A 22,227-nucleotide genomic window follows, 5' to 3' on the forward strand; every position below is an offset into this window, starting at 1 on the left:
GTCTCACTTACTTTTTTATTTTTATTTAGTGGGTTTTTAACATAAAAATACAGATGCTCCCGTCAGGGCAAGACATAACAATCTTCGGATCTTCCGCAGCGCCGGGAGTCGGGGAGGATGGAGTGCGGGGAAAGGAACCCAGAGAGGGAAAGGGATACAGCGCGCGGTCCCCGAACCTCGGAGCCGGCGGAAGGCGGAGGGCGGAGGGCGGCGCAGAAGCGGCCGGTTCTAGTGGCGAGGGAGGGGAGACCCGGGCGCCGAGGGCAGGGTCCCGGCCGGTGTCCTTGAGCCGCGCTAGAGCGCAGTGTCGGGCGCGGGGTCCTGCGGCGCCCCCTCGCGGGAGTAGAACTCGTCGATCATCGCCTGCGGGATGCGCTTCAGCATCTCCTTGGGGAAGATGCGCAGCAGCTTCCAGCCCAGGTCCAGCGACTCGAACACCGAGCGGTTCTCGTAGGGGCCTAGTGACAGAGCGGGACGGAGGGTTAGGAATGTGTGTGGGGCAGGAGGAGGGTCAAGAGGTTGCTAGCTGCAGGCCAGCGACGCGCCTTACCCTGGTTGATGAAGTTCTTCTCAAACTTCTGCAGGAATTCCAGGTAGAGCAGGTCCTCGGAGGTGAGCGCCTCCTCCCCAACCACTGCCTTCATGGCCTGCACGTCCTTGCCGATGGCATAGCAGGCATACTGGGGAAGGGACAAGGCGTCGGTGGCCGCTGTGGCCTTACCACGGGAATCCAGTAGCCCCCAACCTGGCTACACTGGGACCCCGTTTGGGGAGGAATTTAGCCAGGGGAAAAGCTTCTCCTTCAGATGGGGCTCAGACCTTCAGCTTCTGAAACTAGAGGCCCCACCAGCCCGTGGCCCTCTCCTCTTTACCAGCTGGTTGGAGACATCTCCATGGTCCTTTCTTGTCATGCCCTCCCCAATGGCCGACTTCATCAGCCGAGACAGCGAAGGGAGCACGTTGATGGGAGGGTAGATCTGAGGGAGCAGAAAAAGGGAGTGGTGGAGAGCAGCACTCAAGCTTTCCTCTCCCTGTCCCAGCACTGCTCTCAGGAGAAGCTCCTCATTTATCCTACATTCCAGGGGTCAACAGCCATACCCAACCTCTCCCATCTCCCACAGATTCTAGGGCTTGGACATGAGGATATCTTACATGTGGCCCTAGACAGAACAGTGGAGCGGGTAGATGACATAACATTAGTTAATAAAAGGCCCAGTGTTTCAAAACTTTTGATAATGTAGGCAAAAACCAGTTTGAAGCTTAATGGTTAATGGCTGCAAAGAAAAAAAACCTGTCAAACAAAGAGAAAAAAGTCATAGGGGTCGCCTTTAACCTACACATAGGATGGATGTATGTCAGTTGTTTTCTGCCCACCAAAGCAAATAACTGGAAAGGGAAGGGAAATGGTATTAATTTAGTATTTACTAGCTGCTAGATGCTTTCTATATGCCAACTTATTTTTATCCTCCCTAATGCATCTGGGTGATACATTTTATTATTCCCATTTTATGGATGAGGAAACCTAGGATCCAAGAGATGAAATTATCTTCTCAAGATCCCAGAGCCAGGTAAGCCAAATTCTGCTCAGGTCTGTCTTTTTTCTGTGAACCATGCAGTCTTCCCTGTGGCTGTCTCCTTTTGGGGTTCGTTTTGGCTGACCCCTCCTAATTCATGCCTGGGGGCAGTAGAACATCTGCTCCTCAGTGTTTCTCTGGTCAGAGCAGGAAATGGGTAGGGACAGGGTAGTTAGTACCTGTCTGTTATGAAGCTGTCTGTCCACGTAGATCTGTCCCTCTGTGATGAAGCCCGTCAAGTCTGGGATGGGGTGGGTGATATCTACAAGAAAACGCACTGGTGTCAGTGTGCATGGGGCCCAGGTCTCCAATCACTCAGGGCACCTGAGTTCTGTGTCCCTCATGGGAGTGATAGGGGTGTCTGGGAGGCGTGGATGGTGAAGGAAAGGGCAGTGGCTATCTTGATGGAGGAAAAGCACTGCTGCACATCTGCGCCAAGCAACACGGGCCCTTTAAGTGTCTGGTTGGAAAAGGGAGGGCAGGGGAGCTCTGGAACATAGTGGGCTGTGAGGAGGCTACCGTCGTTGGGCATAGTGAGGATGGGGATCTGCGTGATGGATCCGCCCCGACCCTCCACGCGGCCCGCCCGCTCGTAGATGGTGGCCAGGTCTGTGTACATATATCCAGGAAAGCCTCGGCGCCCAGGCACCTCCTCTCTAGCAGCAGAGACCTGCAATATCCATGGGCATTGGGGTAAGGAGCGGGGCGAGAGGCTGAAGCTAGGAAGGGTGAGTGGGAGGTTCAGTGATCCTGTGAGAAATGGAGTAGGGAGCAGGGGAGGAATGGCCAGGCTAAGACTAAGCCCAGGCAGGCCTGGATGGACCAGCTTCCCTGTATTTGCAGGGTGACCCCCTCGGTGTCAGGCTTAGGGAGGGTTAGGGAGGAATCTGATACCCCTTGCCATCCAGCTCACCTCCCTCAAGGCCTCTGCATAGGAACTCATGTCCGTCAGTATGACCAGCACATGCTTCTCACACTGGTAGGCGAGGAATTCAGCAGTGGTGAGTGCCAGGCGCGGGGTGATGATCCGCTCAATCCTGGAGGTGAGGCCAGGTGTTTAGGGAGCCTGAAGGCCTGGGATAATGCTCTGCACAGCCTGGGGGCTGCGTGCAAGGTGAACTGGGAAGCTGGTGTTGTGCATGGGAACAGGGGCATCCTAGAGGATGAGCCTGCCCCTATCCTCTAGGCCAGGGCAATTGTTCCTGGGAGGTGGCAGACTCCAACACACTCCTTGCCTACTGTCCAAGGTAGGAAAGGGGACAGAGGCTGAGGCCAGGAGGCAAGTTGCATGGGAAAAGCCAGGCAGGGCTAGGAGCGTCTGATGAAGATGAGAGTAACTTTTTGTCCCCTGTGAGCTGAAGGTGGAAGACTCAGGCATGTCACCCTGTAGATGAGTTAGGGGCACCTGCTTTAGCTTTGTCTTACCCTAGGGGACCCACACTTGGGTCAGCTGGAGCACTCTCACTCCATGTCTTCTGGATGGTTTGTCCCTCTTGCTGCTCCTCTCACTATCCCTTTCACTGCTCCAAGCACACTTAATGTGTCTGTCCCTCTGCTTGCCAGCCCTATGAACCCTTCCCATATGGAGGGCTCCTGAACATCCTACCTCAGCTTCAGACCCTTTCAGTTCCCAGCTCTGGAGTTGTGGCTCTTCCCCTTGGGGATGTCACCAAAGCCTCCAGAATTCTATTATTTACTATCTGGAGTACCCTCCAGAAGTACAGTTTATTAGAATTTTATTCATCCACCTGACCCCCAGATTTAAGCTCTCATTTTTTATACTTTTAAAATAACAGTGTTTCTAAACAGATGTTTACGGAAATGATCTCCTTGGGATGACTTTGTGGATGTGACAGGGAGATGAAAAGCCCTGAGTTGGGATGCGGGCTGGACATGGGTTGGAAGAGCAGAGGGCACAGACAGCAGGCAGAGTCACGGTCTGGCGCCCTCTGTCTGTGGGTTTTCCCTAGCCCCTCCCAGGCCTCAGTTTCCCCATCTACACAATGAGGGTTGTTCTCTCAGCTCTGGCCCATGGCTGTAGCTCTGGGATGCCCAGGAGCCCTGGTACTCTAGGTCTTGGAAGAGAACAGGGTCTTCCCACCTGAGGGCAGTTTGGGCATCGGGGAGAGCTCACGTGGGGTCATTGGCCAAGTTCAGGAAGAGGCAGACATTCCCCATGGTTCCATTCTGCTCAAAGTCAGACTTGAAGAATCTGGCTGTCTCCATGTTCACCTGGACACACAGCAGGGTGGGCTGGAGGTGGGGCCCTATGGCCTGAGGGCAGGGCCTGGACCCTCCTATCTGTCCTCAGGAAAGCCTGTGGACTGAACAGCTACCAGTTGCAGTGGGTGAAAGCATCATGGCCACAGGGTGACTCTGGGGCAGGCACTGGGTTTGCTGCCCCCATCCTGGTAGTGCCTCATCAGATGCCCCCAGAGAGTCTGAGACTTCTTCAAGTCCAGCTCTGCTCAGTGCCATCCCCGTCCCCTCCTGTCACCAGCTGCTGCTCTACCTGCCTCCCCGGCCTCCCAGGCCTCCCCTTCCTGAAGCTATCTTTTCTCCCCAAATCCCCTGGCTTCCCCTCCTTCAGGCCACCCAGGACCCATCTTACCACTGTGATTGCCTTTGGGACACCCTAAGGGACATATGGTCCTGGTCACTGCTCCCATCCTCACCCCTCTTGACTGGCCTGGACTCTGATGGCTTCCCCATCAGATCAGGCCATGGCAGGGGCTGAGGGAGACAGGCTGCTTGCTCACAGCCTCCAGAACTTGCCAGTCTGCTAAGTCCCCTCACCCCCATGGCTGCAAAGACGATGGCGAAGTTGTCGTCATGGTAATCCAGCACAGCCTTGGATTTCTTCACCAGCCCCGCCTGGCGGCAGATCTGAGCAGCAATCTAGGGCAGAGTGGATTGGGCAGGAAGATGTCAGAGCTGGAGCCGGAGCTGGAGCTGACACCCACCCCACTGAGCACCACTGACCCATGGCCTTTGGTGGGAGGGATCTAAGCCCAGAGAGAGGTGAAGGGGATGCTCCTGGTGCTACAGTCTTTCTTGGGGTGGGGGTGGGGGCTATTGTGTGGCTGCTAGTGGGCTGGGGGTGCCTGACATGTGAGGCAGGACAGAGTAACAGTTCCAAAGAGCACCTGCCTCCGCACGGGTCTGGGCAGCTTGGCATAGGGCAGCCCCACACCTCTCCACAGTCTCTGGGGGGCTATCTGGGCAGAGTTGCCCTGGCCCTGCCATGTGTGGGCCTCCCAGACACCATGCCAACAGCCAGGAAGGAGGGGTTGCAGCAGGGTGGGGCACTTATGCCCCCTGATCACTCAGACCATTTTGAGTGCTCAGGGTGCTGGGTGGCTGAAGGAGCATCTAGAGACCTTGTCACACCAGCTGCTCTGAGAGGAAGCGGCTGTTCTCTGTTGGTGGTTGGAGAGAAGCAGGAGTGTGTGAGTAAAGATGAGTTCAAGGTCAGTGCTTGGGGCTGGGAGCACCCCAAGCAGGACTTTCTATTCTGGGAGCTCCCCGTGGCTCCCCCACTTGGGGTAGCTTGAAGGCTGGACATGGAGGAAACATCGTGAAGCCCCAAGTCCCTGAACTGCCCCGGGACAGCTGCCAGTCTGGATGCTGCTGACCCCAGCCCGACCAGCCCCCTGCCTGCTTGGCATAGGAGCCATCCTCACTGGCCCAGCAGCCCCAGCCTCTTCTCTGTCCCTCCCCCAGCCATGCCTGCTGGCCCTGCAGGCCTCACCTCATTGTGGGGGAGGCCGGCTGCTGAGAAGATGGGGATCTTCTGGCCTCGGGCAATGCTGTTCATAACATCAATGGGAGAAATGCCGGTTTGAATCATCTCCTCCGGGTAGATACGGGAGTGTGGATTGATGGGTTGGCCTGGGAGAGGGTGATCACAGAGCCATGCTCAGGGGTTCAAACCCTTCCCTACCCTCCTCCACCCTGCCCCAGACTCCAGAGCAGCTCCGTCTGACAGAACTCTCTGCGATGATAGAAACGTGCTTGGCTGTGCTGCCTGATGTAGCCCTAGACACAAGTGGCTATTGAGCACATGAAATGTGGCTCTGAAATGGATTTCCTTCTGTTTGGATTAGTTTAAATTTAAATAGCCACAGGCCCAGCGCTACCTTGGACAGTGTTGCCCTTGTGCTTTGGAACTGGCAGGCAGGCAGAAACTCAGGCTGAGGCTCCAGGGCTTGAGGGAGCAGAGCCCTCATGGTACTAGTACCTCCAGGTACTGGTGTGGGGATCGAAGGGCCTGTGGGTGGGTGTCTCAGCCTCCTGTCTGAGCAGATGAGTCTTCTGTGCTCTGCCATGGACTTTCTGTGTGGCCTAAGGCAAGCCACGGGCCCCCGTGGGCCTCCAGTGTGTCCTCAGTAAACAGGTGGGATAGGGTTTGAGGACTCGGGAAGATGCCCACTTGAATGGACGAGAGCTGGCAGAGCACTACAGCTCACTCTCAGGATTGTGGACAGAAGCCAAAGGCAGGAGCATTATGGCCTTGGGGCAGGCACGGAACACTGCCCAGTGATGATGGCATTTTACAGGGGATGGACATGGAGTGCTGGCAGCAGAGTTGAGGCTCGGTGGAAGATCTGGGGGGTAGAGAGGCCTTTGCTGCTCTCCCATCACATCTGATCTGCCTGTGAGTCTGGGCAGAACTTCCAAGGGTGGGGAAGGTGTTAGGGCTGGGTCCTGAAGCCATCCAGAACCTCTAGTCACTCACCATTGATATCCAGAAAGTCCTCCGCCATGACCACTGGCCCCTTGTCAATGGGCTTGCCGGAGCCATTGAAAACCCGACCTAAGGGTGGGCGAGAAGTGCTGGAGGGTGCTCAGGCTGCCCTGTGTCCCTCACTGCTGCCTACCCTCCACGAGACCACCAGCTTCCACCCACTCTGCAAAGGGGTCCCCTGTGTCCCCCTCCGCCACAGCTCACAGGTAACCCAGAGAGCCAGCTACAGTGACTGTTCCCATGGGAGTCTTCCTTCCTCTCCTGGAAACCTTTACAGGCAAGGCTTTGGCCCAGGACAATGACTAATTGGGGATTCCAGGACTGGAGACAAGAGAGGGCCAGGCCAGGTACGGCAGGTCTCAGGAAAGAATTAGGAGATATTCAAGGCTTAGCAGTCCCTTTCAGTCTGGCTCCAAATAGCTGGCTACCTACTGTGTCTTTAGTTTATTGAACCTACCTTCCTCACTTATTGAACACCTGTATGTCAGATGCTGAACTGGGGTCAGTGACCAGAGAGAAGACATACCCCAAACCTCAAAGAGCACACCAGGGAGACAGGCATGTGAACGGGAAATGACAGTGTAGTGGGCTGAGGGCTTGGTCAGAGAAGCTGGGCCAGAGGACAAAGGAGTAACCCCACTCCTGCCCCTCCCCGTCCCTCACCCAGCATGTCCTCTGACACCGGAGTTCGTAGGATGTCCCCTGTAAATTCGCAAGTGGTCTTCCTGGCATCTATCCCTGATGTTCCTTCAAACACCTGTGGGAAGAAGAGCATGTTTCTCCACTTAGGGTCTTGCTGAAGGGAATGGGGCTCCCCATTTTGAGCATGTTTTGTGCTCTCAGGGAAATTGACCATTTCTGGCGGTCAGAGTTTGTAAGATAGTGTGGGAAGGCTGGGCGCGGTGGCTCAAGCCTGTAATCCCAGCACTTTGGGAGGCCGAGGCAGGTGGATCACGAGGTCAAGAGATCGAGACCATCCTGGTCAACATGGTGAAACCCCGTCTCTACTAAAAATACAAAAATTAGCTGGGCATGGTGGCGCGTGCCTGTAATCCGAGCTACTCAGGAGGCTGAGGCAGGAGAATTGCCTGAACCCAGGAGGCGGAGGTTGCGGAGAGCCGAGATCGCGCCACTGCACTCCAGCCTGGGTAACAAGAGCGAAACTCCATCTCAAAAAAAAAAAAAAAAAAAAAATAGTGTGGGAACTTTATGGGTTCATTCATTCATTTAGCTAGCCGATATCCCGTTGATCCCACTCACCTGAACAACTGCCTTGGTGCCAGCCACCTCAAGCACCTGCCCGCTCCTCTGAGTCCCATCTGGGAGGGTGAAGTGGACGATCTCTGCATACTGGGCGAACTGGCAGAAGGGGAGAGCAGCTACGTGGCAGTGAGACCAGAGGCAAAGTCCCTTCTCCTCCCGCGGTCCTCCCTGGCCCAGTATCAAGCTGCTCTCTTCCCTCTTGCGCCCAGACACTTGTGGAAATGAATGTGAATGTTGAATTCTGTTTGGGAGGCAGTTGCACCCACTTTAGAGCTGCAAGACCAGGTTGAAACTCTGAAGTTTAGTAGCTGCCTGACCTTGTGGAAGTTACTTTATGATTTCAGTAACTCATTAAATAGGTATGTCATTAAATAATGAGCTTTAGTTTCCTCATCTTTAAAATGAGGATAATAATAATCATGCCTACTTCCCACAGCTGCTGCAGGGAGAAAGCGAGATAATATATGCAAGTGTGTTAGCATGGTGCCTGGCACTTTGCAAAAGCTCAGTAAAGATGTAGCAATGATTGGGCTGCCTCAGTTCCTGGACAGCATAACTGTTTCTGCCCCTCTGGACTAGGTGTAAACACACTGGCAAAGTGCGTCCCTCTGCTGACACCAGGAGAGACTCTCTGCTTCCAGATGTTCTTCAGTACCAGTGGTGTGGGACTGGAATTGACTCAAGTAGTCCTTCCAGGGATCAGGGTAACAGCCAGCATATGTACAGAACTCTTTGGCTGGGTGTGGTGGCTCATGCCTGTAATCCCAGTACTTCGGGAGGCTGGGCAGATTGCTTGAGTTCAGGAATTCGAGACCAGCCTGGCCAACATGGCGAAACTCCGTCTCTACTAAAAACACAAAATTAGCCAGGTGTGGTAATGGGTGCCTGTAATCCCAGCTACTTGGGAAGCTGACGCAGGAGAATCACTTGAACCCGGGAGGTGGAGGTTGCAGCAAGCTGAGATTGAGCCACTGCACTGGGTGACAGAGTGAGACCTTGTCTCATCAAAAAACAAACAAACACTACAGGAAACATGATATTCAATGATATGATGCATAAAGCATTCCCTTTAAAATTAGGAGCAAAACAAGAATGCATCCTATTCTCATTCTATTCAGCCGTGTACTGGAGGAATTAGTTAAACTAATAAAGTAAAATGAATAACAGTGAGAAGGAAAGAACTACCAAATAGAAAGCCCCCCAATTCCCAAATCCAATAAATATAGTACCAAAGGAAAACTATAAATCAATTTCTCTTATTCATAAAGATACAGAAATAAATTACTAGTCTAATCAAGCAGTGTATTAAATAAACATGTATGACAAAGTAGGCTTTAATCCAAGAATGCAAGACTAGAGCAGTCAACATTAAGGCATTTGTCAATATTTGATGACAAAATTCATAATAATAGAGAGTTCATCAACATAGATTAAAAGAAAAATCCTATAAGATTATGTAAATAGAAGCCAAAAGGCTTTTGATAAAATTCAGCATCTGTTTCTTTTTCTTTTTCTTTTTTTTGAGAGAGAGTCTTGCTCTGTCCCCCAGGTTGGCGTGCAATGGTGAGATCTCGGCTCACTGCAACCTCTGCCTCCCGGGTTCAAGAAATTCTCCTGCCTCAGCCTCCCAAGTAACTGGGATTACAGGCATGCACCACCATGCCCAGCTAATTTTTTTGTATTTTTAGTAGAGGCGGGGTTTCAAACTCCTGACCTCAGGTGATCTGCCCGCTTCGGCCTCCCAAAGTGCTGGGATTATAGGCATGAGCTACTGTGCCTGGTCAAGCATCTGTTTCTAATACAATTCTGTATGAAACAGAAATGGAAGGCAACTACTTGAACACAAAACTATTAACCAAAAACAACAGCAACATCCTTGTAAATGGTAAAATGCTAAAGTTATTTTCATTTCCAATGACATAAAAATCAGTAACAGACAGAGATGCCTATATTACAATTGTTACCTAATATTGTTTTGGAAGTTTTTGTTTATACAGGAAGACCAAAAAAAGAAAAAAGAAAATTAAACATAACCAGAGAATGTTCTGTTTTTTTAAAGGTGGTGGTGAGAAGTGACTGTATTCTTCACGAATGACAAAGAAAGGCTGTGGGAAAATGTTCCTGATAATAGGAAGCTAGTCAGACATGACAATTAAATGCAATACCTGACCCCAGGCTGGATCCTATACTGGAGTGGGAAAAAAATGCTATATTCCAATTTATCAGCTTACCTGAGGCTGAGGATGGAGCTTACCTGATAAATTGGAATATGGATGGTAGATTCAAGCATTGTATCAGCATAAATTTCAGAAGTTGATAGCCCTACTGTGGTTATATAAAATAATATCTTAATTTTAGGAAATACACACTGAAATACTTGAGCATGACGTACCCTCAAAAGATTCAGGAGGACTGGGTACGGTGGCTTACATCTGTAATCCCTGCACTTTGGGAGACAGAGGTAGGAGGATCACCTGATGTCAGAAGTTCAAGACTAGCCTGATCAAAATGGTGAAACCCCACCTCTACTAAAAATACAAAAATTAGCTGGGTGTAGTAGAGGGCACCTGTAATCCCAGCTACTCAGGAGGCTGAGACAGGAGAATTGCTTGAACCTGGGAGGTGGAGGTTGCAGTGAGTCAAGATTGCACCACTGCACTCCAGCCTGGGCAACAAGAGTGAAACTCTGTCTCAAAAAAAAAAAAAACAAAAAAAAGATTCAGGAAAAAAATATACACACACAGTAACACTTGCAAATTTTCATAAAATTGAAATAGTTTTGAAATAAAAAGTAAAGTAAAAGTATGCTGATGGAAAAAGAGACATAGTTCCCTTTATTTACAGATTATATTGTACACCTAGAAAAACTCAAGAGGCTCTGGTTTAGAAAAATATTTTAGAATGAATAACATAATTTGGCTGTTTGTAAGATAAATATGTAAAAATCATTCTCCCCCGGGTTTTTTTTTCTACTTTAGGAATAACAAGTTACAAGAGGCAATGGAGAAAACCATCCCACCCACAATAGGGCCAAAACTCATAAAATAGCTAGAAATAAATATAACCTTTTTTGTAAGAAAGGTACAAGAAAAAACCAAAATTTTATGGGATAACGTAAAACAAGTCCTAAACAAATGAAGAACATTTTGTCCTCCAAGACAGAATGACTTACTAGTCTAAAAACACGAATCCTTTTAAAAAGTATGTAAATTTAATCCATCCCTAATGAATTATTGTTTATTTTAAAATTTAATACAGTGATTAAAGTTCACATAAATGAGAATAGCCAAAATAGCTATGAAAACTATCAGAGATAGAGGACTTGCCTTATCAGATATCAAAACCTTCTATAAAGCTACTGAAGTCAAACAATAAATTGATATGAGGTAGACAGATCAGTAAAAAAGATGAGAGTCCAGAAAAAGATCCCAGATTTTACAGGACTATTATAGAACAAATGTTGTATGTTAATTAATTTGCAGGGGGAAAGAGTATATAGAACATAAGAGGGTATCCTGTTAAAAGATAACCACATCATAAAACCAAATACTTTCCATGCATGTAAAAAATTTTAAAAAGCCAAAACAATTTTTTGAAAATGCTGGAAGAGTTTTTCTTCTTTCCTGTCTTTCTGAATAATCACATTAGAAGACAGATGAGCAATGTCTTTAAGCAAGACAAGAAATTCGGAAGCTTTAAACCAAAATATGTGATCATATGAATATTTCAAACTTCGGTATGGCAGAGATACCGTAAATGAAACAAAGAGGCAAAAGATAGCCTGTGAGCAATAAACAAGGACCACCCCCCATCCCGTATGCCTAACTTGCTTCGTAGGAAGATTTTCACTGAGGAAGCAAAATCGAAATGGTAAACATATGGACAGATACTCAACTTTCCTAGTTATCAGAGAAATGTAAATAAAATTAGCAAGACAGTACTAGTTTTCATCTACTAGATAGGTAAAATTACAGAGAGAGAACATATTCAGGGCCAGCAAGGATGTGAGGAAGTGGGTCATCTCACACCTGGTTGGTGGAAATGTGAATTACCACAACCTTTCTGGGCAAGCCATCTTGTCCCAATATCAAACTGTCAGTATCTATTTTGAAATAAAAAAGTATTTGAACCAGCAATTCCACTTCTGGGAATCTGTCCTATAATCAGAAAAGCAACCGTTTAAAAGGGATACAATACTGTTGTACTATTTGTAATGGCAAAACCTGGGAACACACAAATGTCTATCAAAAATGTATGATTGAGCAAGTTACAGTATATCCATACTATCTCCTGCTACGTCGGTATTCAAAAGAATGTGTCACTCACACGGAGAGCATCTTGGCTCTCAAGGGACTGACCCCAAGGTCAACCTCTAACATATTTGCCTGTGTTTGAGTTGTCTTTTTCACTAAGTTACAAGGAGCATGCATTATTTTTGCAATTAAAATATAATACATTTTTTAGGACATGTTACAGCACAGTATTGGTGATGAACATTATCTTTACTATCGTTATATCACCTTCTGGCCACAAACTAGTGACCTTAAGGGCTTGAGGGGAAGGGCGGAGGGTCCAATTCTCCTGCAAGGCATGACCGAGGCAGGGCCCACTCTGCCAGGGAACCCCTGCTGGTCTAACTTGAGACTAGAAGGTTTGCAGCTCTGACAGTCACACAGAAGGAAGCTCTAGCTTGGGTCCCTCCTTGTCCTGTGAAGAGGATGCCAGGAAGGTGCCCCAAACCACCCTTCAGCCTGGCGGAGTAGGGGCCTCAGCAGGAGGCCAGCCCGGGAGGGAGGCTCTGAGGCGGGAGGAGCTGTGAATGCCAAGGCGTCTTGGGTTCTCAACCACAAGAGGGAGCCCAGAAGCACGGACAATGAGCACCCGGAAACGCGAGGAATACACGTCCCAGCTCGTTTTCCTCTCCCATCTGCTGACCTGTGTCTCCATTAGAAACGGGCCCTGCCTCATTGTCTGTCACCTTCCTGGAGGTGACGGAAGGCTGTTTTAACCTCAGGGGAAAAGTTGCTGTACAGAGCACAGGCCAGAGGGTGCTCCAAAGAATTCAGGCGGTGGAGTGATTAAAAGTGATCATTTTCATGTGGGCTGATATGGGTGAGGGCAGGAGGGTGGCGGGGGAGGAGAGTGGAGAGGATAGAGGTGCGTTGTGTGTCCCTGAAGGATACCTTAAGGGCTTGAGGGGATGGGGCGGAGGGCCCAATTTCTCAGTAAGGTGTGAGCAGAGTAGGGGTGTGAGCTATTAGAAAATGAACTTCAAATAGCAAAGATTATGGTCAGATCTGGGGAAGAGCCATCAGGTTCTCACGCCCAGGCATGGAGGGTGTTAGTGCTGGAATCTTTAGGAAGAGCTGCAGGCTCTAAGTGTGTGCTGGCTGTTTGTTGTTCCTGGGGGTGGTGGACCAGTTAGGGCAGTGGGTGCCAGGGAGAATTCTGGTGGGATAGCGAGTCCAGGAGCTGGTATCCTAAGGGTCCCTATTTCCCAACCACATACTGAACAGGTCTGAGCCTATCAGCTCTCACTGTCGATTACTAGGAGGGCTGCAGGGAGAGGGGACAATTCCGTGCAATGTAACCCCGTGCTGGAGAGTCAGCCCAGCTCTCAACCGGCACATGGCCAGGCAGGCACAGGGGAGCTGCTGCGTGCCCAAGGAGGACTGGAAGTTCTTAGCAAGCCTCTCGGGATTTGTGCACAGGAGTGCTGCCTCTAAGGTCCCTCCTGCCGGCAATGGCCAAGGCAGTGTGGGAACGCCTCTTTGGAAATTGTCTTCAGAGCTGATGCAGACACTTTTGAAAGTAGCCACAAGCATTGGGGATCGAGTCTGGTGGTTAAGGTGAGTGCTTACTCCAGTTCTCACACAGGGACCAATTTGAGTCACAGACTACATTAGTCCGCAGATTTTCCAGAACAGAGGTTCTCCGTGTGGTCTCCATACCAGCAGCATCACCTGGGAACTTGATAGAAATGTGCATTCTTGTGCCTTCTACCCCAACCATGCTGAATCAGAGCTCTGGGGTGGGGCCCAGCAATCTTCCTGTTAACACAGAAAATTCCACCCCTCTGCTGCCTCCCTGATATTCTGATGCTTGTTCAAATTCTACAAATTGGAGTTGGAATTTTCTGGATCACAAACCCTGGAAAATCAGACCAAACTGTAGAAACTCCATCCAGAAAAATGCACAGGCACATTCATACCTACCTTCAAAGGGCTGCACACAATTTCAAAGGCCTAATTCCCTGAGCTAAGAACCTCTGATCTACACAAAATCTTCCCTCAAACATTCTTATGTTTGAGGACCAAAGCAGGAAGAGTAATTGCCTGTGTGATTCAATATGGGCAGAAGGTGGCGCTGTAGAAACAGAATTGTAGCATTTGCCAAACTGGCAGCAGGAAAGAGGTCTGGGGCAGTGGAGAGGGATGCCAAAAGGTGCCTCCACCACCCAATTATTTTTTTCTGCCAAAGCTACAGATGCATCCGATAGTCGAAGAACCACGGGTCTGGGGACCTAGTTCTGGTTTCCTAGGTCTGCCTCATTTTACAGTAGAGAAAGTGGACACCTGTATAGGTTCCAACTCCATGACACACTGGGTCCCATGGAGAATGGCAGGTCTGGTGGAGAGTGTAGCGGGGCAAGGAGGGGGCAGGAGGTGGCACCAACTGTTTAATCAGTCTTAATAGCATTTCTGCATTCCAGGCAGAAATATTGCTGGCTATTCTCAAGGGAGAATAATACATTCGTCTGATGTGACCCTCACAATAACCGTATTATTATTTGATAGATGAGAAAACTGATATTTACAATTCTAGATCGCTGGTTCTCTAACTTGAGCATCAGTTCACCTGGAAGTATTGTGAGGACAGACTTCTGGGCGCTATCCCCTGAGCTTCTGATTCTGTCAGTCTGAGGTGGAGCTGAGAATTTGTATTTCTAACAAGTTCCTGGGTGGTGCTGATGCTGTTGATCCAGGGTTGCCAGGTAGCTAGTAGAAGAGTGGGATGGAGCTGGGATTAAAATCAAAACCCCAGTGTGCCACACTTAACTACTCAGCCACACTTCCTCTGGGGCATCCTTTACACTAGGGGGCCAAGCAGTGGTGTCCATATGAACTCAGAATCTGTTTGCTAGCAACGAATGGGTCTAATTTTTTTTTTTTTTTTGAGATGGAGTCTTGCTCTTCACTCAGGCTGGAATGCAGTGGTATGATCTTGGCTCACTGCAACCTCCGCCTCCTAGTTATAGCGATTCTTCTGCCTCAGCCTACTGAGTAGCTGGGACTACAGGTACCTGCCACCACACCTGGCTATTTTTGTATTTTTAGTAGAAACGAGGTTTCACCTTGTTGGCCAGGCTGGTCTCAAACTCCTGACCTCAGGTAATCTGTCCACCTCAGCCTTCCAAAGTGCTAAGGATTACAGGCATGTGCCACTGCGCTGGGCTGGGTCTAATTTCTTTAACATAGTTGGCTTAGGTTTTGACAGGTCCACAGCTAGTCATGCTAACACTTATTTATTCACACATTTATCTCATTAATGTACTCACCTTTCCTTTGGGCAAACATGCTGAGCACCTACTGTAGCCTATGTGTTCAGTAAAAATGCTGTGTTGGGCTTCTGGAGCTAAAGATGAACCAAACACAGTTCATGGCCAATAACAGGGCACGGCGTGTGTGGGGAAGGGCAGGGAGGAGATACGTGGCCAGATCTTGACCAAATGCCTCAGTGGATGCCACTAATAAGATGACAAAAAGTAGAGAAGAGGGAGAGGCATCCAGGCGAAGGTGACCTCTCAACCCTGGGGATGAGTCAGAGGGAGGGAATAGGGGGAAGGGTAGTCCAGGAGGCAGAGGGAAAAGTCTGTGCACAAAATAACAGCTAGCCAGAAGCAGTAAGTCCTACTGTTCTAAACCACTATAGGATGACTGTAGTTGACAAATACATATATAGAGCTTCAAATAGCTAGAAAGAAGATACTGAATATTCCCAGCACGAAGAAAGGATGCTGGAGATGATGAATATGCTAATTACCCTGACTTACCACTAGGCCTTGTGTGTATCAAAACATCACTGTGTACCCCAGGAATATGTACAATTATTGTGTGTCCATTGTAAAATGCGCAGAGACAAGCCTCCAGTCTTTGTCATTCCTTTCCACATACTCTATCCTCTCATTCAACTAATTGTGACAAGGGTTCTCTGCCTGGAACCTATCTCAGAGTCTACAGAGAGAACTCAGGGGTTCTGTGATTTTGGATGGGAAGATTACATTTCTATATTCATTAACCTTTACAGAAATTTAGTGTTTCCTCTAGTTCTGAAGGTAAGGAACAAACCACAGTAGATTAGCAGTTCCACAGTACATGGGACTTTGTCACCGTCAGAAATCACAGTTGTTTTCAGGTCACATCACAATTGTTGCAGCTATCTCTGCAGCTATCTCAAAATAGTATTTGTGCTCATTACTACTTTAAAATTATGGCAGTGAAACTGGAGGTGAGAGCTCCTTATTTAATTTGTTAATAAACAAACTTTACTGATCACATTTTAAAAAAACGATATGCAAATGCCCAGAGATCTCCAAGGGAAGCACCATGCAGACACTGCATGGGTTTCCAAACAGGGAAGGAGAGTAATGAGGGGGGCAGAAAGGATCACAGCCACCCTCACAGGAAAGACCTGTGAGCTGAGGGCACTGGGGAGCCCTAGGTGAATTTGATGCAAGGGTCAGGTCTGAAGGGCTGGAGGATGGAGAGAGGATAGGAGGGCCATCGCCATAACAAGGTAGCATTGGAGTGGCAGGGAGCTACAGACGTGGGCACTAGCAAGTGTCAGGTCTGGGACAAGAGGGGTCCAAGGGGCACCCAGACTTCCAGTTTGCTCAGCTAGGGGTTGGGGTGGGAGACTGAGGGATTGGGGCTGGTTGGTGGAGGGAGTATAAGAGAGTGATCTTGTTACCTTTGCAGGGCTCTTTACAGCTCAAGATTCCCAACCTCAGGACTCAAGATACTATCAGTGTCTGCCAGTTTCCCAGGGCATACAAAATAGCCCACAGCCCACTTACCTTCTGTGGGACCCACTTCGCTTCCCACCCATGTTGCTGAGACTGAGATATTCCAAAGGCCTTTGGAAGCCATCAAGATCCCTAGAAATTTTGGTTGGCATTGACTTGCCACTTCCTCCTCTTCCCCTTTAAAAGAAGATCCTGAGAGAGTCACACAGGTGGGGAGAGTCTAGCCCTTGAGTTGCTTGGGTACAACCGTGCCTTCCTCTGTGGAGGTTAGGCATGCCCATGCTACTGATGGGGAAATGGAGGCAGGACAGCTCATTTGGGGTAGACGCAGGTTTCCCAAGGGTGAGAGCTGGGCCTCCATGGGATTTTTATGTTTTTACTGAAAAGGCAGGGAAGAGAAAGCTTGGATGGCTGGGGATACAGCTCAGGAAGGAGAGTGGGAGTGGGTGCCTGGACAGAGAGAACAGAGCAGGCCTTGGGAGCCATCAAGGGAAAGGGTAATTGAGAAGAAATCCTGTTGGGCAGGGGAGGGGAGCCCTGGGATTTGGCCTTAGTGCCAGGGAGGCAGCGGGAGAGTCTTACCTTGACCTGGTCCAGTACCACCAGGGGCCCATTCACACTGCACACAGTCCTGTAGGCTGGGGGAGGGGCAGGGGTGAGTAGGGGTCTCACCCCAAACAGCCTGCTCACACACACAGAGGCATCCTCTGCCTTCTCTTCCTCTCCACACCCCACCTCCTTCCCAGCCTGGGCCATCAGGGTCATTAGCTGTGACAGGGCCAGCCACCATTGCTGTAAGGGTCATGCCCCTGCCCGCAGGGCCCCCGCTGCTCGGACACCTGCAGGAGGTTGGGGGGAGGGCCGGGCAGAGGGCAGAGGCCTCCTGAGAGTCTGCCCCCACCACACAGAGGCCTCTCATCCCCGAGGCTGCTTCCCCTCCGGCTTCCACCCCCATCTCACCCACTCCCTCCTCTCTCACTCCAAGCATTTTCCAAAAGCTTCTGGCCCCCAGCTGTAGCCGAAAAGTGCCCTCCTCTGCCCCCAGGATGGCATTTCCCTCCATTCACCCCACACTGATTGAGTACTCGTGGATGTGTGTGTGTGTGTAGGGGGTGCAGGTGTCAGTGAGAAAAACCAAACAGGGCCTCTGCTCTCATCACAAGGTTCCTGGACTCCCCAGGCTCACTGGGTGCTCAGCATGGGAGGGGAGGGAGTGAAAAGACAGGGAAAGGAGGGAAATACCTGCAGATATGGCGGCTGCAGAGACCCACACATGGGAGATGAGCTCAGCTTGCAGGGGGAATTGGGTTAGATGTCAAGAAATGCTTCCTAACAACCATAGAAGCTGGGGACTGGTAGGCAGGAAGCCTGGGTGTAGTTCTGCTAGGGGTTGGCTGAGAGACCTGGGACAGTCCCTTGCCCATAGTCCTGGGATACCAGTGCCCTTCTCTGGGGTTCTTGGGAGGCACCAGTGAGACGAGACTCCTGAGATGAAGGCACTTGGCAAGGTGGGCAGGGGATCTGTGAGGCCGCTGGGTGAGCCACAGGCTGGCAGGACACAAGGGAGAGTGGCCCAACCCCTCTTTCACAAGCCAGGAAAATGGGGCCCAGAACTGTGAGCAGCCTTGCCCAGGGCCACACAGCACGTTTGTGACCGAGCTGGGGCTGGGACCCCACCTTATGCTTCTTATGGGACCACACTGGATCTCGGCTCACTTGCCCTCCTGCCTTGGGCAGGCCTGGCCCTGAGCCACCCCATGTCAAAGAAAAACCAAAAGTCCCTCCCCTTTCCAGTCTGGATATCTGCAATCAAACTTCTTATTTTTGTCTGATCTAAGCTCTTTTCACCCAGACATGGACTAGGAAAACCACTGGGCATGGTGCTTCTTGCACAGATCTTTACAAGGATCCTCCAAGCATAAGGACCATTTGGAAAACTCCAGGCCTCAAGGACTGCCAAAGACAAGTTCAGCTTGTGCTTTGCCACAGCGGGGGAACTCCCTCAGCCCTGCCTTCAAACCTAACTACAGCCCTGCCTGGCCTGCACCTGAGCCGTCCTCTTCTTCCTTTCTATTCCAACAAAGGAGGTATCCCTGCTTCCTTCATAGCTGGCCCCTCCCCTGCACCAGGTACCAGGCCCAGAGATGACTCCGTGGAATGAAGGACCAGAGCCTTCCTTTCGCTTCTCTCTCTCTCTCTCTCTCTCTCTCTCTCTCATCTTCCCATCAAGCTCTGATGTTTCCAGTCCTAAAGAACCCTTGCTTAGTCCCAGTCCTTCTCCAGCTCCTCCTCTCACAAGCATGCCCCCCCACTCACTGCTGGCTTTCCTTCCCCACCTTTTACCCTCTCCTTGGCCCTCTCCGCTCTGGCTTCAGTGGCCTCCGATGGCTACACACAGAGCCTGAGCGCACTGCCCTCTGGAAGCACCCCTCTGGGGCTGCCCATCAGCCTCCTCGGAAGACTCACACTTTTCTCTCTCAGACCTTGGGGTGCTGGAAGACCTCAAGGCTCCGCCTGGCTCTCCACTTCTCCCTCTCCTTTCCTCCAAGATCTGCTTTCCTCCTTCCCTCCAGGCTTCCTTTCTTCAAGCATATCTACTGCATGGATGCCTTCTATGTACTAAGCCAGGCAAGTGAAAGTGACAAAGGAAAATGTGAAGTGCCTATAGGTTAAAAGGATACAGAGCAACTAATGTAATTACAAACTGCTGTGGATGCTCCCAAGGGAAAGATCAGGATGGGTGAACAAGAGTGGGAGGGAAGACCAGGCTGTGTGCACTTGGAGAAAGCATCTTATGGGAAGGGCCGTTTGAGCTGAGCCTTCAGGGTCAAGGGGTGCCAGCCCCCAGAAATCTGGGGAAAGGGCACCACTGGCAGAGGCGAGAAATAACTCATCCAGAGCCTTCAGGGAACAGAAAGGAGGGCAGTGGGCTAGTGTGAACATGCTCTCTTTGGTGCAGGAAGACCTGTCACCTCCAGGAGGACAGGACATCGTCTGTGGTGCTCATCATTGTGTCGCACTTCTTGGAACAGTGCCGGGGATATGGTACATACTCAAGAAATATTTCGATGGGTGCAATGGCTCAACCCTGTAATCCCAGCACTTTGGGAGGCTGAGGTGGGTGGAGCCCAGGAGTTCGAGATCAGCCTGGGCAATATGTCTCTAAAAAAAAATTTAAAAATCAGCTGGGCATGGGGCATAGTGAAACATGCCTGTGGTGCCAGCTACTCAGGAGGCCTGAGCCCAGGGAGGTTGAGGCTACAGTGGGCTCTGAACGCACTATTATTGCACTCCAGCCTGGGTGACAGAGTAAGACCCTGTCTCAAAAAGAAAAAGAAAAAGAAATCTTTGTGGGATGGATTAGGAAAGGCATTAACTGACCCCATCTGCTCCTTCCCATACTTCCCACATCAGAACTGTTGTATGCCCCTTCCCAACCTTCCCAAGCCTCCAAACCAAATGAGAGTCCCATTGACCAGCCTGAAGGGTTGCACCCCTAGCACCAGCCATACTTCCTGAGAAGACAGAGAGAAGAAGAGAGGAGAAAGAGGATACACCAGGCTAAGGCGCTGGTGGGCACAGAAAGACCCGCATCAACGAGAAAGGGCAGGAGACAGAGGCTGGGGCACTACCCTTCCCACCAATAAAACCTCCAGATGGCCACAGCACTCCCGCACCCACAGAGTGTTTGGATGAGGTTGGCTGAATTGCTGGTGGATTGTGCAAGCAGGAGGATGTGGGGCAGGCAGGGGAGACCCTCATTTTCATAAGCCCCAGGGAGAGCTGGCATGTTGCATGCTATACCTGCCAAAGGGCTGAGCGGGGAAGAAAGCAGTGAGGAAAAGATGCAGGGTGGGTGGGCTGGGTAGGGAGGTGGGGGTGTGGGAGGGGATGGGGCCCAAGGACCAGAAAAGTCCAGAGAATCATTTCCAATTCCACCGCCTCCGGAGACAAGTCTTTCAACTTCCTCCCTTCCTTCGCAGCTGCTCCCCACTTCACAGCCCCTGTCATGTAAAATCCCCATTAACCCTGACATCCAGCAACTCCACCTGGGAGGGGGGGCAGCAGAAAGCGGTGATGGGGGACAGAGGATTAGGGAATCCACACAGTCCTTCTGCAGGAGGAGGGGCTGGCTGGAAGGGGTCTAGAGACAGCTGCAAAGTGCATGCCGCAGGCCCTCTGGGAGTCAGATGCATTCCCCGGCCAGGCCACTTGGGTGACCTGGGTGAGATGTCGAAACTCAGCATCTTAGCACATCAGCCTCCACTGTGAGTTGCCTTCCCCAGCTTCTCGCAGCCTCCAGGCCTGACTCTGAGTGAACACATCACTTCATGGGCTGGACCCTACATTGCAGATAGTCCACGTAGGCAGCTATTTGTGTTCAGCACTGGACTATGCACATCCTACAAGGCCTTGCCCTTGACTGACTACTGCAGCCCACTGGCCCTTTCCCCTCTGCTGCACCACAGGACTGTAGACTGGGACCCTACAGGGATTATGTCTCTCCCCTCAGACGTCTTAGAGTTCTGCCTCTCCCGTTAGGGCAGACTGATCTTTTCTTACAGGCTGTTTGGTTTGGACACTAGTCAAAGTGGGGGCTGAGCAACATGGGTGTCCTTGACTGCAAGCCAGGCCCTTTGTTTGTACACCGACACCCCCACCTCCACGTGTCCCTTGCATGGAGTGGTAAACTGAGGCCCAGAAAGTGGGCTGGTTTCTCCTAGGACACACCACAGTTCAGGATGGTATCCTGCGTTGCTCAGCGATTATGGCCACTCTGCCACCCTGGGAGGGTCGCCTAGACCCTGGAGACGGAAGCGATGCAGTGCCACAGGCAGAGGGCTGGATTAGAAGACCCAAGGGGTGCTCCTTCCTTCAGCCTTCCAGAGACTTTGCAGACACTCCCTCCAGCTGCCCGGCCCACCCCCTCTCCATTGTCCTAGCTGACACTTTGGGTTGCGCTCCGGACTTCTGGCTGGTGGAGCGCCTCCCTGCCCCCACTTCCCTACCGCCTTTTCTGTCAAAGGCTCAGCGGGGCTCCCGCTCGGTCCACTAATTAGCGCTGGCCCAGCCACACCTGCAGCGTCCTGGGAGAGGGCTGAGACAGGCGCCCATGCGTGAGGCCAGGGTGGGGGCAAGCCCGGGGCAGCAGGTCCCGCACCTCCTCCCTGATCCCGCTGGAGGGATTAGGGGAGGGAGGGAGGGCAGGGGCTGGAAGCTGAGGGCTCTTCAGCATGAGACCCTGCTGGTTGGGACTCTCTCTGTGTAACTCCTTCCCCTTCCAGTTGAGGAAACCGAGGCGGGGCAGCAAAGCCAGTGGTTTGGCACTCAAGACCCTTGGGGATCTTCGGGGATCTGACCTGGCCTCATCCCTCCAAGCAGGCTGACAGCTTGTCTTTTCTGATCTTTGCTCCTGCTGGGCACCTCCACCCCCCAAGCCCAACAGCTGACCAAACAGACAAGCTCCAGGGAGCCAAGGGCCTTGGGGAACAACTCTAGCTCCACGGGAGGCACATGGGACCCTTCTTTCCCAAGGTGGATGTTGCCAGTGTCAGCTTCCCATGCTGCTTCCACCCTTTCTGGTGCCTCTTCTTTTCTGGCCAATCCTCTATCAGTCA

General features: G+C 50.9%; 1 protein-coding gene across 3 annotated transcripts in view; it reads right to left on the bottom strand.

The window, feature by feature from the left end:
- The window catches only part of ATP6V1B1 (ATPase H+ transporting V1 subunit B1), a 27,607-nt gene continuing 5,380 nt past the window's right edge, over positions 1 to 22,227 (bottom strand). For 2 of the 3 annotated variants that reach the window (XM_054244836.2, XM_078349106.1), the window contains exons 2-13: positions 7,582 to 7,680; positions 6,985 to 7,078; positions 6,313 to 6,390; positions 5,326 to 5,465; positions 4,371 to 4,472; positions 3,709 to 3,806; positions 2,488 to 2,611; positions 2,094 to 2,244; positions 1,754 to 1,836; positions 873 to 977; positions 551 to 680; positions 1 to 458 (exon numbers count right to left, since the gene is read on the bottom strand). In XM_054244836.2, coding sequence (XP_054100811.1) covers positions 295 to 458; positions 551 to 680; positions 873 to 977; positions 1,754 to 1,836; positions 2,094 to 2,244; positions 2,488 to 2,611; positions 3,709 to 3,806; positions 4,371 to 4,472; positions 5,326 to 5,465; positions 6,313 to 6,390; positions 6,985 to 7,078; positions 7,582 to 7,680 — 1,368 coding nt within the window. In that variant the 3' untranslated portion in view covers positions 1 to 294. Of the gene's footprint in view, positions 459 to 550; positions 681 to 872; positions 978 to 1,753; positions 1,837 to 2,093; positions 2,245 to 2,487; positions 2,612 to 3,708; positions 3,807 to 4,370; positions 4,473 to 5,325; positions 5,466 to 6,312; positions 6,391 to 6,984; positions 7,079 to 7,581; positions 7,681 to 17,191; positions 17,248 to 22,227 lie in introns of all 3 variants that reach the window. The other variant, XM_002757645.6, reaches the window with a different exon arrangement.

Source organism: Callithrix jacchus, chromosome 14 (assembly GCF_049354715.1).
Source record: "Callithrix jacchus isolate 240 chromosome 14, calJac240_pri, whole genome shotgun sequence".
Taxonomy (NCBI): Eukaryota; Metazoa; Chordata; class Mammalia; order Primates; family Cebidae; genus Callithrix; species Callithrix jacchus.